The sequence below is a fragment of the Homarus americanus genome, unplaced genomic scaffold (assembly GCF_018991925.1).
Source record: "Homarus americanus isolate GMGI-L3 unplaced genomic scaffold, GMGI_Hamer_2.0 scaffold19117, whole genome shotgun sequence".
In the NCBI taxonomy this organism is placed as follows: domain Eukaryota; kingdom Metazoa; phylum Arthropoda; class Malacostraca; order Decapoda; family Nephropidae; genus Homarus; species Homarus americanus.
Window position 1 is genome coordinate 6,740,612 of NW_024754704.1, and position 16,328 is coordinate 6,756,939.

The 16,328-nt window shown below is 36.6% G+C and overlaps 1 protein-coding gene across 6 annotated transcripts in view; it reads left to right on the top strand.

Moving 5' to 3' along the window:
* LOC121855925 (DNA-directed DNA/RNA polymerase mu-like) overlaps positions 1–16,328 on the top strand; it is a 171,495-nt gene that overhangs the window by 121,067 nt on the left and 34,100 nt on the right. For 4 of the 6 annotated variants that reach the window (XM_042351129.1, XM_042351128.1, XM_042351127.1 and 1 more), the window contains one exon: positions 12,181–12,313. The exons of 1 other annotated variant lie outside the window; for it this stretch is intronic. In XM_042351129.1, the coding sequence (XP_042207063.1) occupies positions 12,181–12,313 (133 nt within the window). Of the gene's footprint in view, positions 1–3,737; positions 3,858–12,180; positions 12,314–16,328 lie in introns of those variants that run through there. One more of the 6 variants, XM_042351131.1, reaches the window with a different exon arrangement.

Below are 16,328 nucleotides of genomic sequence, written 5' to 3' on the forward strand. Positions count from 1 at the left end.
TAAATATTCCTACAAGTTTATGTTTTTTACTTATAAAATGTCAAAGTAACCGGTTATAAACTCATAATAAATAAACACAGACCTTCGGCCCCAAATGTCAAACATGTCACTGTCCCCTCCCTCCCTCTCTCCCTCCCAGCCAGGGTTTGGTGTTTTAGGCTTAAAGTTTTTATCTTATATAATATCACAGACTAAAGTTAGGAGAATATAATTTGTATTGCTGGGATCCTTGAAAGACAGCGAATAATTAATTGATCAATCAATATCAATTTCCAGTCAGCAATTAAGGACACCACCAGATACATTGTTGCTCTACCCCTGAATCGGTTCTGCCTAATTCCTAATCCCTGATATCTGATTTTTCCCTTATATTCTTATCAATTTTTAAAATCCTACTTCTCCATAACTTCTCACTAAATTATGTTGAAATTCATGTGGAATATAGGTAATTTACTCTTCTTGAATGTAACATATAAATATTTTTGATTTTCACTTTTGTATTGGATACATGAATTTTTTTCCTAACTTACCATCTTTTCCTCCAAATATTTATAAGGATAAATCAGCAAATAATAAACCAAGCCAAATTTAGATATTAAATCTATGTTATTAAAATATAATATAAAATTATATAATATAATTACCTAAGCTAGCCCTGTACTTTTAAAATAGCGGTACCCAAGAATAAGTGATGACCTAACTTTAAAAAGGTACTTAGCTATTATTTTAGGGGCTGCTATGAGTTGTAAAGAGTCTTGGAGAAACTGAGATGCTAGAATAATCCTTGGGTTGCTGGCTGTCTGCCAGATCTTGAGAGTTGCGTTTGCCTCCCGTGAAGTGTGAAATGAGAATGGCATTTCTACCTCCTTGTACAATTGCGTGACACAATCGAGCAGTGATGCATAAACAAGAACTAAATATTCATTATTATTTTTCTTTACAATACTGTTTCTTAATATAAATACATATTTACTTTTTTTAGTTAACTACCGATATTGCGTAAATTAAGCGATATTAATGTGATCAATAGAGAAAGAAGAATACCGCACTACTTCCCGTGAAGTAATCCGCCTTGCGGGTGCCAAATAGTGTTTTTACAAAAATTTTTATCTACACTCCACATAATCATTTCCCTATCCTAACTAGCTAATTAAATCAATAATTAATTAGCAAATTATTTACATATACCACATTGTTATTCCAAGTTTGTTAACACACAAGATCACTACTATGGTGCTCAAGGATCTGGAGGATAAAGGTGGAAATTAATTCCCACAGAACATGTAATTACTAAATGTAAAAAATTAATACTTAGCAGCACTGCAGGCAAAGAATGAAGCATCATAGTAGGTGACACAGAGGCATGGTAGGTGATGCAGGTGGCCAGATATGCCTAGATTTTCCCAGATAATTTTATATATCTCGGCATTTCCCAAGTTATACTATAATACATTCTGAGACCACATCCATGCCGAGTTATATGAAATTCCGAGTTATCAAATGCCGAGTTATTGAGGGTTTATTGTAAGTGGGTGTTTTGTTTCCAAGTGCCTCCTCAGCTTTGCAGGATTCAAGCTGCAGTTTGCTAGTACAGTCGGCCCTAAACATACGCGGGGATTAGGTAACAGAGATACCTGTGAATGTTAAAAATCCGTGTACTTTTGCTGCCCCCCATGTCCTTATTTACCGTATATACCTGTGTGTAGTTCGAGTTTTTAAGACCAAATTATTTGGCAAAAAATTGGGGGTCGACCTCTAAACGGGTAATAGTTTCGTTAGGTTGAAAAATATTTACTAGTAACTACCAGTAAACAGTGGAAACGACGCACCAACGCACCACCAGCTGTGAGTGTCGGTACAGTTGCCAGGGCAGATCTCTTGCGTCATCATAGCTAGCCCAAAGTAGCCAAATGCATGGTATGGTAAACACAGGACGATGTAAAACATAAAGTATTCATTTTTTAAAGTTTATTTATCGATACTGTACATAAATTTTTTTCATTACATTTGAAACATCAATCTTTGTTAATTAAATTTTGAAACAAAAGAAAACTACAATACCGTATTTTCATTAAAATATTACATCACAAGTATATTTTACCTTAACTGTGATTGAATGAATATATTCTCAGAAATAAATATGGAAATGTACTATTTTGGCTGAAATGACGTACATATTATGTTAGATATAAACTAGGTTACCCCATATTTATGTGAATATGTTCTATTATGTTTTATTTTAGTTGAGGAATAAAGCGCCACTTTGAATGCGCATGTTATGTTTGTTTTGTTTTTTGTTTTTACGGAAGGTCCCGAAAATATACTGGAAAGAGCAACATCGTTTGTGTCATTGTCTGAGCCCCTCGCATCATATTTCATTGATATCCACCAAAAATGAACACTGTAACTTCAACAGGTTATGGGCCCAGGCACAGGTTGGTGTTTGATGGTGATGAAAGCAAGTATGAGTTGTGGGAAGTGAAGTTCTTCGGCCATTTAAGACTTCAAAAACTCCTCGATGTCGTTAATCAAGATGGAATCGGTGCAAAGGTGACGGAGAAGAACGCCAAAGATGACAGTAGGAAGTCATTAAAGATTCTCCGTGAACATTATCTAGGCAGCAGCAAGCCAAGAATTATTGCCTTGTATACAGAACTGACGTCACTCAAGAAATCCAATGACGAGACCATTACCGACTACGTGATACGGGCTGAAACGGCAGCAGCTTCATTGAAACTAGCAGGTGAAACCATAAGTGACAATTTACTTGTGGCAATGTTATTAAAAGGATTACCTTTAGAATATAAGACATTTTCTACTGTTGTGACGCAGAAAGAAACAGCTGTTAGTTTCTCTGAATTTAAAGTAGCATTAAGAAGTTTTGAAGAAACTGAAAAGTGTCAACAACAACAAGGTGACGATTCAGATAATGTGATGAATACAAAATTCAAAAATATGTATATTAAATGCTTTTCCTGTGGAAAATTAGGACACAGAAAATCTGAGTGCAGAAGTAAAGACAAATATAATCCTAATGAAGCAAAGCCTAGTAGGTGGTGTGATAACTGCAAATCCCCTACTCATGATACATATTATTGCCGCAGAAATAATTCAGTAAAGTCTGTAACTAACAGTGAAGAAGATAGCCATTCACTTGCATTTAGAGCTAGTGTCAGTTCTGTTTATAATAATGTAAGTAGTGATGCAAATACACAATGCCTGTTGGTAGACTGTGGAGCGACATCACATATCATAAGTGATAAATCCCAGTTTGTAAAATTTGATCAGAATTTTGATTCTTCTAACCATTGTATAGAATTGGCAGATGGTAGTAGGCAAAATGGTATTGTATCAGGTAGAGGTGATGCAAGAGTTGAAATTAATGATGTTAATGGTAATAGCCATAAAGTTCTACTAAAAAATGCTTGATGTGTTCCTTCCTATAAACAATATATTTTCTGTTTTAGCAGCCATAGAGAAAGGTGCATCAGTAAACTATACCACAAATTCTGCAGAATTGAAGGCCTCAGATGGTACAGTGTTTGATATTAATAAACATGGTAAACTGTATTATCTGAATAATGTGAACTCACAGAAAAGCAGCAGTCACACTATTGAGGAATGGCATAAAATTTTAGGGCATTATAATGTGAAAGATATACTTAAATTAGAAAATGTTGTTAATGGTATGAAAATTACAGATAAGAATAATTTTGATTGTAATGTATGCATTTCAGGTAAAATGTCTCCGTCTAGAAGTAGAGAACCTGATCAGCGAGCTACAACCAATTAAGAACTTGTACACTGTGATTTAGCAGGTCCTGTAGACCCTACTGCAAGAGAAGGTTTTAAGTAAGTCATTTCCTTTGTAGATGACTTCTCTGGTATGATAATGATTTATATTTTGAGATCTAAGAGTGATACTTTGGCAGCTACAGAAAAATTCTTTGCGGATTCTGCTCCATATGGATCTGTCAAACGACTAAGGTCTGACAATGGTGGTGAATTCACTTCCACTGAATTTAAAAGTCTAATGATTAAAAATCACATAAAGCATGAATTTTCTGCTCCATATTCACCACATCAAAATGGTACAGCGGAGCGAGCTTGGAGGTCTATTTTTGATATGGCCAGATGCTTATTGTTGGAAGCAAAGGTACCTAAGACTCTATGGACTTATGCTGCAAAAGCTTCAGCATACATTCGTAACAGATGCTACAACCCGAGGATTGGGAAAACTCCCTATGAAATGTTCACTGGAAAAAGGCCAAATCTGAGTCACATGCATGTATTTGGAAGTCCATGCCATGCTTATGTCCAGAACAAGAAGAAGTTGGACCCTCGCAGTGAACAAGGAGTGTTCATAGGATGTGATGGACTGAGTCCAGCCTATCTAGTATATTTTCCAGAGATAAATGATGTTAAGAGAGTTAGATGTGTAAAATTCAGTAACAATTTTAATCAGGAAAATGTGGTGTTAGATGTTGAACATGAATATAAAAGATATACAGCACCTAACCCAGAGCCAGAAACTGAAGTTATTACAAATGAGACAGTTGTAGAAGACAAAACCCAAACCCAAACATATGGAAGATTATGTTATGGAACTTGACTTTTCCAATATTTCCAGGTGTTCTGTTGATCTTTGCTACAGAGTTGCAGATATTCCAAGAAACTACCAAGAGGCAGTCTCATCTCCAGAGTCCATGTAGAGACATAAAGCTATGGATGAAGAAATGGAGGCTCTAAGAGACAATAACACATATGAACTCATGCCACCAGTTGAAGGTAGATCAGTAATTGGTGGAAAATGGGTCTATGCAGTGAAACTTGGCCCTGATAGTGAAGAAAAATTCAAAGCTAGGTATGTAGCTAAAGGCTATTCACAAGTTCAAGATGTGGACTATCAAGAAGCCTTCTCACCAACAGCTCATGTTACACTCAATAAGGATGTTACTGCAACAAGCAATACAAGACAACCATATAATTTACCAAATGGATGTTGAAACTGCTTATTTGAATGCTGACATAGATTGTGAAATTTATTTAGAACAGCCAGAAGGTTATGTTAAAAGTAATATAGAAGGTGAAAATTTTGTTTGTAAATTAAAGAAACCTTTATATGGTTTGAAACAAAGTGGCCAAGATTGGAACAACATGCTACATAATTTTCATTTGAGTGAAGGTTTTCATCCATCTCTTGTAGATTATTGTGTGTATACTAGAATTGTAAACAAGGTGAAGGTAATTATTATTATCTGGGTAGACGATATAATTATTCCAGCCAGTTATGATGACATACTTAGTGATGTAAAACTTTCCCTATGTAATAAATTTAAAATGAAAGATTTAGGAAAATTGTCTTGGTTCTTAGGTATGGAGTTCAAATTTGAAGATGACTGTATTAAGATAAATCAAACTAAATATTTAGAGAAAATACTTAATAGATTTAAAATGTCTGACTGCAACCCTAAGTCAATACCATGTGATTTAAGTGAGTAAAATCATTAGTAGTGACTCTAAAGGACTGTGTGATGCTAGATTGTACAGACAAATTGTCGGCAGTTTGATCTATGTAATGACTGGTACAAGACCGGATCTATCTTATGTTGTTTCAAAATTGTCGCAACATATGGCAAAGCCTACAAAAGCACTTTTTGAGTTAGCTAACTCAAAACTCAAAGTTGAAATATGTTAAAGGTACAATTCATTATAACTTAAAGTTCAGGAAATCAAACAGTCCATTAAAATTGATTGGTTACTGTGATTCAGTTTGGGGTGCATCGGAAGACAGGCTTAGTATTACAGGTTACAGTTATCAGTTAAATGAAGATGGTCCATTGATTTCTTGGAAATCTAAGAAACAGAATGTTGTAGCATTGTCCTCATGTGAAGCTGAATATATGGCTTTAACAGCAGCTATGGAAGAGACTAATTTCTGAAGACAGTTGTTAACTGAGATGCAAAATTCTAATAGAGAACCTGTAACATTGAATGCTGATAATCAGGGAGCTATTGCATTGGCTAAAAACCCTGTACATCATCAAAAGTCGAAACATATTGATATTAAGTACAGTACCATTTTATTACATCAGAAGTAGAAGATGGTATTATTAATCTGCAGTATGTTCCATCTGAAAATAACATTGCTGATATGTCCACTAAACCATTATCTAATGAGAAACTAAAGAAGTTTGGTATTATAAGAGGTGTACCCTAGTTTAAGAGGGGGTGTTAGATATAAACTAGGTTACCCTATATTTATGTGAATATGTTCCATTATGTTTTATTTTAGTTGTGGAATAAAGCGCCACTTTGAATGCGCATGTTATGTTTGTTTTATTTTTTGTTTTTACGGAAGGTCCCGAAAATATACTGGAAAGAGCAACATCGTTTGTGTCATTGTCTGAGCCTCTCGCATCATATTTCGTTGATATCCACCAAAAATGAACACTGTAACTTCAACATATTACAGTGGAAAGTGGGATAAAATCATGACGAAAACAATGACTCGCTTTCTTTCGTTGTTCAAATGATTTTACCGTAATCACTTTTCGAATGGTTTTCAGTTAAAAAACTGTTGTACTGTACTGTATTACAATAATAGTCAATCCTATCATTCAATCCTAACAGTTAATACTGTACACCCGTAATGTACTGGCTGGCATCTCCACTCGTCCCTGCTCCCACCAGTCACCGACTCACCACTCCTCTCCGCTCTATTCCTCCGCCTCCTCCACATCGTCACTACAGTATTACCCCGCCTAACGCGGTTTCACTTAACGCGTTTTATCATATACGCGGTGCCTCGCCAGAGCTGAACTTTCACTTAACACGGATTTTTTCCACATATACGCGGTGAGTGTCCGGCTCGAGACGCTATTTTTAGATTTGCCCCACCCGCCACCCTGCCTGACTGCCTGTTTTAGCTCATAAAATTCATACAAATTACCCGGCCAGAATATAATTTACATTGCTGGAATTCTTATAATTTGGTGATCATTTTGAATATAAACATCATATATTTTGCATTAAACATACAATTTTAGATAAAAATTTTTCTCTAGGTAACTATGTTATCTTTTGTGCAAAATATATGACATTTATATTCAAAATATTCCTGGTCTTACAAGGAATCCAGCAATGTCAATTATATTATCCTAACTTTAGTTTGAGGTATTATTTATTAAAATTTAGTGGTTATCCCACACATCTCCTTGGGACGGTTGGTGGGGGGTGGGGGGGAGGGAGGGACCGACCGACCATCTGTTACCCCGTGAAGAATTATTATTTTTTTTATTAACTGAAGATATTTGTTTTAGCTCATAAAATTCATACAAATTACCCGGTCAGAATATAATTTACATTGCTGGAATTCTTATAATTTGGTGATCATTTTGAATATAAACATCATATATTTTGCATTAAACATACAATTTTTAGATAAAAATTTTTCTCAGGTAACTATGTTATCTTTTGTGCAAAATATATGACATTTATATTCAAAATATTCCTGGTCTTACAAGGAATCCAGCAATGTCAATTATATTATCCTAACTTTAATCTGAGGTATTATTTAATACTAAATGTTAAAAACTCTGGAAGGGAGGATTGGTGGGGGGTGGGGGGGAGGGTTGGGACTGACCGCGCGGTTGGAAGAGGGGGGGAGGCAAGGTGGGGTACTTTGATTGACAGATAGTGTCGTGAAGATTATTTTTTTTTTATTAACTGAAGATATTTGTTTTAGCTCATAAAATTCATACAAATTACCCGGTCAGAATATAATTTACATTGCTGGAATTCTTATAATTTGGTGATCATTTTGAATATAAACATCATATATTTTGCATTAAACATACAATTTTTAGATAAAATTTTTCTCTAGGTAACTATGTTATCTTTTGTGCAAAATATATGACATTTATATTCAAAATATTCCTGGTCTTACAAGGAATCCAGCAATGTCAATTGTATTATCCTAACTTTAGTTTGAGGTATTATTTATTAAAATTTAGTGGTTTTCCCCAAAAAATTTCTCAGAGAGGGAAGAGCCAGCAGTGTAGTGTGAGAGAGGGGAGGGAGTTGAGTCCATTATTTGAATGGACATTAACTTGGCGACTGTATTTCTCTATTTCTCTTAAGTATTAATTGTGTGCATGTACCATCATAAAATTAAGATGTTATTTTTACTACAACATAGGTATGTGCCTTCAAAAAGTGGAGTTTGGGGGTCGGGCCGGTTTCTATTGGAATTAATCCCATATGTTCTGTTGTTCACTTAACGGGGATTTCACTTAACGCGGGACCCTCTGGGTTCAATTGACCGCGTTAAGTGGGGTACAACTGTACTGTTGTATATTACAATAATATTCTATCCTAATTCACTTGAATATATACTAAGATACCATATTTCTGAATATTTTCATTAAAATCCATCAAAATCATTTTCCTTGTCATTGTCTTAAGCACCAAACAGCTCTTCCCAGTCTTCTCCTTGAACAGGGCTAGAGGGTACGTGTTTTTCGAATCGTTTTCAGTTAAAAAAATGTTACATCACATGTATATTTTACCTAAACTGCGCCTGAATGAATATATTCTCAGAAATAAATAGTAGTTTTGCTGAAACGTGATGTATTTCAATGTAAAATAGGATAAAATGCATGACGAAAACAAAAGACTTTACCTAACCTTCCGATGTTCAAGAGATGTGACTCATTTTTTTAATAGTTTACGGTTAAAATACTGTTATATTACAATGATATTCTATTCATACTGTGCTTGATATACTACATTCACGGAAATGTAATATTTTTGCTGAAATGACGTACGTATTACAGTGGAAAGTGGGATAAAATCATGACGAAAACAATGACTTTCGCTTTCTTTCGTTCAAAAGATGTTACCGTAATCGCTTTTCGAATGGTTTTCAGTTAAAAAAAACTGTTGCATCACAAGTGAATTAGGATAGAATATTATTGTAATACAACAGTTTTTTAACTGAAAACCATTCGAAAAGCGATTCCGGTAACATCTTTTGAACGAAAGAAAGCGAAAGTCATTGCTTTCATCACTTTCCACAGTAATACATACGTCATTTCAGCAGAAATATTACATTAACATATTCTCAGAAATAAATAGTAGTTTTGCTGAAACGTAATGTACAGTCAACCCTCACTTTACGCGGTTAATGTAACCCACAGGGTACCGCGGAAAGTGAGAAACGCGTAAAGTGAATAACATAACATATGGGATTAAATGAAATAGAGACCAGCTGACCCCCAAACTCCACTTTTTCCAACACAATACCTATGTTCTAGTAAAAATAACATCTTAATTTTATGATGGTACATGCACACAATTAATACTTAAGAGAAATAGAGAAATACAGTCGCCAAGTTAATGTCCATTCAAATAATGGACTCAACCCCCTCCCCCTCTTCTCACTCCTGGCTCTTCCCTCTCTGAGAAATTTTTGGGGGAAAACCAGGTATAGTAATAAATAATACCTCAAACTAAAGTTAGGATAATATACTTGACATTGCTGGATTCCTTGTAAGACCAGGAATATTTTGAATAGGCCTACAAATGTCATATATTTTGCACAAAAGATAACATATTTACTCAGAGTAAACATTATATCTAAAATTTGTATGTCTAATGCAAAATCTATGATGTTTATATTCAAAATGATCATCAAATTGTAAGAATTCCAGCAATGCAAATTATATTCTGGCCGGGTAATTTGTATGAATTTTATGAGCTAAAACAAATATCTTCAGTCAATAAAAAAAAAAAATATTCTTCACGACACTATCTGTCAATCAAAGTACCCCACCTTGCCTCCCCCCCTCTTCCAACGGGGCCAGATGGTCGGTCAGTCCCAACCCTCCCCCCCACCCCCCACCAATCCTCCCTTCAAGAGAAAGGTTGGGTGAAAAAACTAGATTTTAACATTTAGTATTAAATAATACCTCAGATTAAAGTTAGGATAATATAATTGACATTGCTGGATTCCTTGTATAACCAGGAATATTTTGAATATAAATGTCATATATTTTGCACAAACGATAACATATTTACTCAGTAAACATTATATCTAAAATTTGTATGTCTAATGCAAAATATATGATATTTATATTCAAAATGATCATCAAATTGTAAGAATTCCAGCAATGTAAATTATATTCTGGCTGGGTAATTTGTATGAATTTTATGAGCTAAAACAAATATCTTCAGTTAATAAAAAAAAATAAAAATATTCTTCACACCGTGGTGCCAGGTGGTCAGTCGCCGGTCCCTCCCTCCCTCCCACTCCCCACCAACCCTCCCTACCAGATGAATGTGTGGGAATACCAGACTGTTTACCTTTTTAGTAATAAATAATAAATCAGACTAAAGTTAGGATAATATAATTGACATTGCTGGATTCCTTGTAAGACCAGGAATATTTTGAATATAAATGTCCTATATTTTGCACAAAAGATAACATATTTACTCAGAGTAAACATTATATCTAAAATTTGTATGTCTAATGCAAAATCTATGATGTTTATATTCAAAATGATCATCAAATTGTAAGAATTCCAGCAATGTAAATTATATTCTGGCCGGATAATTTGTATGAATTTTATGAGCTAAATAAAAAAATTATACTTCACCCGTGTAAAGAGGTACACCCACCGCGGAATGTGAGCATCCTGGGTTCTGGCAGGGCACCGTGTAAACGTGGAATGTGGGACCGCGTAAAGTGAGGGTTGACTGTATTTCAATGTAAATTAGGATAAGCTACATGAAAGCAAAAGACTTTACCTAACCTTCTGATGTTCAAGATATGTTACTCATTTTGTTAATAGTTTTCGGTTAAAATACTGTTATATTAGTGATATTCTATTCATACTGTGCTTGATATAATACATTCACAGAAATGTAATATTTTTGCAACTACAATGCTGATGTCAACACAAGCATGGTTACAGCGAGACTGACTGAGTGAGGGAGAGCTATGCGTGTGTGTGTGAGGTTGCGGGAGCGGGCGGTGTCCCGTGTTCGGTGCCGCGCGCGAGTTGAATGGTGCGCGATTTGAATGTACTTCAATTACTTCAATGTACAGAATATTCCTCCGACAGGGCAATCCGCGTATTTGCAAATCTGTGAATGCTAAAACCGCGGATGTTAAGGGCCGACTGTACTGTACTATACTGATTACATGCAACACATTGTCCGTGAGGAGCAGTTTCATCTCCAATAGACATGAAGCCAAAGTTTATATAGTTGTCATCAACCTTGCATTTCTTGACTTTCCCACTTGCTGATTTTTAAACTCCTAATTTTTTAATCACTGGAGCAAATGTGTTTGGTTCATCCACCTCATTAGTACATGAACCTCTTTGTTCATCAGAGTGACCAGATGTACCAGCATGTTCATCACCATCTTGGGGCTTTGGTTTTAGGTGCAGTATTTTAACCAATTTTCCATCTCAAACACAGCGCAACCCAAATGGTGGATGTACGTGAGTGATTAAGGCAGATGATAACTCCTTTTAAGGCCAGGTCTACGGCAACACAAATCACCGTCGCTGTGTCGCGTCAAAGTGAGAGTTCACTACTGATGACAATTTAGCAGTATTAAATTTTAGCGAAGGTTTTATTTGATATCCCATACGCATATGTAATATTGTTTTATAAAAACATGACATTAAACAAGTACACAAAACAAATGCTGTACTGTACATTCGCCTTTTACATTCACCATTTTGATAATAATGTATCCGGTCTGCCACTCATTACATTTTAGCTTGTCAAAATTCTAAACTTTTCAAGTTAGACATGTATCAGAGGTGTGCTATCCCATGGAACCCTTGGTACTTCTTCCCGGAACCCGCAGAACACAGGCTGGGAATTTATTCTATGTTATTCATGAATATTTGGTGTTATAAAGTAAATTGTTTACCAATGAATTCAGAAATATAAAAGTTGTATTTTATGAGGGACAACTGGATTGTAGTTTTATCCTCATTTTACTGTAACTGGTTGACAACTTGTGGATGTTCAGTGTATTTTCAGGTTTCATAAGTTCAGAGATTGTGAATAATGTTGTTCACTGATGTTGATTGCTTCAGGATAAAAACCATACAAGTATAAAGATTATAAAGATTAGTAATTTTTTTTTATCTTTACCAGAGTTTGACTGGTGTGTATGGTATTGGATCAAGTCTAGCTGAGAAGTTGTATAGCACTTACAATATCAGATCTGTTCAAGATATCATCAGGCTGTGGAATGAATTGAATCTTTCTGATGAAAGAATTAAATATGGTAAGAACCATTGATAGTAATGTTTTGGTGATACAGTAATACTATAACAGATGTATTAAGTTTTGATGAAACTTGTTAGGATTGTTCTGTTAGGTAAGATCTTTGATGGGGATGCAATGAATTATAAGTGTTATTGTAGTAGCCAGAGCAGTGACAGTGTCATGGTAATTTGAGATATAAAACAAATGGTTTAGGAATTGGTTAACTAATACTTCTCTATTAATGTGTTCACTTACTTTTAAGTCAGCATCCCATAATTTGTTGATATAAAATGAAAAGTAAATTTTTACTTTAGGACAGGAGTCTAGAGGTTGACCAATATGTTTCTCCAGTGTATTTTGGTGTTTTGTAAACGAATCTGACCTTCATTTTTGGGGGAGAAAACGAAAACGAGTCATCTGACCTAACAAAACCTAACCTAACTCCTATCCGGGGGCCCCCGGCAGGCCTAACCTGACCCTTAGTCGGGGACGGACCCCCAGTAGGCCTAGCTTAAACTAACCTAAATGTTTCAGTAGTTAAAAACTTTGGGATGCGCCATGTCCGAAAATAAAATACCTTAGTTAGAAGTTGAAGGACATTTCCCCTAGTAGAGAAGGTATAATATATTCTCAACTGAACTAAGGACCTGTGGAACTATATTTTCTACAATAAAGAAAAACCAACAAAGTGTTTACTTCAGCCCTGCCACTTATTAATTCCATAAGCTCTTTGAACAGGCATTGTGTGAAATATAACAGAGTCTAGGACTGCTTTTAGTGTCCTGGTGGCTCAGAGGTAGCGTTCCCCGGTCACAATTATAAGATCGTGGGTTCGAATCCTGGCGGGGTGAGGTGTTTATTATATGCAGAAGTCCGCATGCTTTATTGGGCTAATTAAATATATACGTATTTTGTGTGTGTGTGTTTTGACAACCCTTTATCCGAAAGCTCTGAAAAAACGAAAGCTTTTTTGTGGAGCAAATTTTTTTTTTTTTTTAACAGGGATTAGCCCACCCAGGCATAGATCACTGACCCACATTGGGGCCTGGGGGCGAAGATGTAATAGTAGTACTAATTATATAATAATTATTCATAGTAATAAAATTTTTAATTAAAAAATACACCAAAATAAAATAATAATGATAACAATAATAATAATAATAATAAAATATAATACATGTATAGTCAACCCTCGCTTTACGCGGACCCACATTCCGCGTTTCCACATTTACGCTGTACCCTGCCGAAACCGGAATGCTCACATTCCGCGGTGCGTGTACCCCTTTACGCGGAGAGCGGCTGGCGAGCCGCGCCATTTTTGGATCCAAACCTCCCGCCATCTCTCCCGCCCTCCCCCACCATCCGCCATGTTGTGTAAGCGGCGCGAGCAGGGTGCGCACAAGGTCTCCCAGTCATCAAAACATTACCGAGTTCTTCACCCGCCACCCACCACAGCCGGCCCAAGTCAATGATAGTGAAAATTATAGTGAGGATATGGACTTATATGGACTTTGAGGGGTTTGACAAAGAGGCCCTGCAAGCCTCTGTGGTGGATAGTGATACAAGTGATACAGGTGAGGGCCAATAATCTGCCCTCTGCCTCGGAACCAACCCCCCATCCCCCGTGTGCCCAGCCATCTTTTCTACTAATGTAAGTGTTAAAAAACCTAATATTATTGATATTTCTCTTAATTATTAATTGTGTGTGCATACCATCATAAAATTAAGAAGTTATTTTTACTACAACGTAAGCATTGTCTGAAAAAGTGGAGTTTGGGGGTTGGCCCGGTCTCTATTTCAATTAATCCCATATGTTATGTTGTTCAATTTACACGTTTCTCACTTTCCGCGGTACCCTGTGGGTTGAATTAACCGCGTAAAGTGAGTGTTCACTGTAATAAAAATTTTAACAATAATACTAATAATAATACTGTATTAATAAAATAATAATAATAATATTAAAGAAATACAAGAATGAAAAAAGATAAAAAGTGAGAAACACGACCTAGACCTATGAATTATTATTATTATAATTATTATTATTATTATTATTATTATTATTATTATTATTATTATTATTATTATTATTATTATTATTATTATTATTATTATTAATATTATTATTATTATTATAATTATTATTATATTTTTGCCCCCCAGGCCCCAATGTGGATCAGTGACTTGTGCCCGGGTGGGAAAAAAAAAAAAAAAAACCTTTGAAAACCGAAAAATTCCGAAATCCGAAATGCCTCTGGCCCCAAGGATTTCGGATAAGGGATTGTCAACCTGTAATAACTAGGTGGGGAGGTGGGGAGAAGCTCAAACTACAGGGCATTTCAACATAGTGACAGTGCAAAAAACAAGATTGACTGGGAGTGAATACACTGCTTTATTACAAGTTATTGATAATTTTTACAATGGTTGGGACTGGGCTGTTCTTATAGAGATCAGTTCATGCTCGTATGGGCTGGATGCGGTTGTGGGATCTCAGGTGGTAGTAGGAGCCGGTGTCGAGGATCATGCAGTAGCTTCTCACCAATTTGCAGGTGAGGTTGTGGTGATGGTCAGTGAGAGTCGAGAGGGTCAGTGTGTTAAGCGCTTCTTGATATGTGGAGTAGGAAGGGGAGAGAAAAATCTTGCTTGCCCTCTTTTGCACTTTTTCTAGGTGTTTATGTTGTGTGGCATTTAGGGAGGAAGACCAGGTAGGGGAGGCATAGGTGAGCTTGGGAAGTATGAATGTTGAGTAAACACTGAGGAGCTCGGGTGCAGGAACTCCGAGGGACTTGAGTCGGCAGGGGAGGTGGAGACAGAAACTGGAGGATTTGATAACTTCACTGACGAGTGGTTTCCAATTTAGTTTGTTGTCTATGGTGATGCCGAGGAGCTTAGTGAAATCTACAACCTGGAGTGTGTTGGGACCTTAAGTAATGGAAGGGGGTGGGACAACATCAGAGGAGAGGTTGATGTGCATAACCATGGTCTTTCTATGGTTGATGGTAACGTGGTTGTTGGTGGCCCAGTTTTGGAGACTGTGCTATAAATCCTGAAGGGTGGTATAGTCGGGAGCAGAATTGTTGACGTTGATCCCAATGTTGGAGTCGTCGACATATTTACAGTGAGCAGGGGTTTCTCTTAGGGCATCATTGATAAGCATAAGGAAGCATAGTGGTCCCATCTTGGTGCCTTGGGGGACGCCACAGGTGAGTGACTGAAAGGTGGAGACAGCCCCTCGGAAGCGTACAGCTTGGTGTTGGTTACTGAGGAAGTCTGTACGCCATGGTATGAGACTTCTTCGAAGCCTGAGGTCGATGGCTTTGTTGATGATTAAATTGTGGTTGACTGTGTCGAATGCCTTAGTGAAGTCAATGAAGGCGACAGCTACAGACGTTTTTCGTTTCTCCAGATGGCGGTATATGTAGTCGAGAAAGCTGACAAGACAGTGAGTGGTGGAGGAAGTTTTCATATTACCAAATTGTTGAGGATCTACGGCTCCTGCAATATCAGCATAAGCCCAGTCGAACACAAAACTTTCACAGATTATGCTGGGTATTGGGGTGATTGCAATGGGTCGTAGCTGATATAAGGATTGTGGGCTGATTGACTTGGATACTGGTGATACATAAGAAGTCTTCCAGTCAGCTGGGCATTTGGCTTGACTGAGCCATTGATGATGGAGCAGAGGGGTTTAGTAAGCTCCGGGGAGAACTCCTGAAGAGTTTTATTGGTAGGTCAATGGGGGTGGTAGAGCGTTTTAACTTTAGTTTGTCCAGACGTTTTGCTACTTCAAATTCTTCTACTAAGTCAGTGGGTAAGGGGGCTGGTAGGTAAGCAGGGAGATTGGTTGTGTCAAGCCAGGGGAGTGTCTGGCATATAGTAGCGAAATGGTTTGATTGCTCAGCTGCGTCAACTGACTGATGTTGGTCTGCTTCAGGTGTTGCAATTTGGTTGGGTAGTGAGACTTCTTTGCAGTGTGTATTTCGCGGATGACTCGGTTGCAAAGGGACCTGTAGTGGTTGTGGTCATTGAGATTAAAG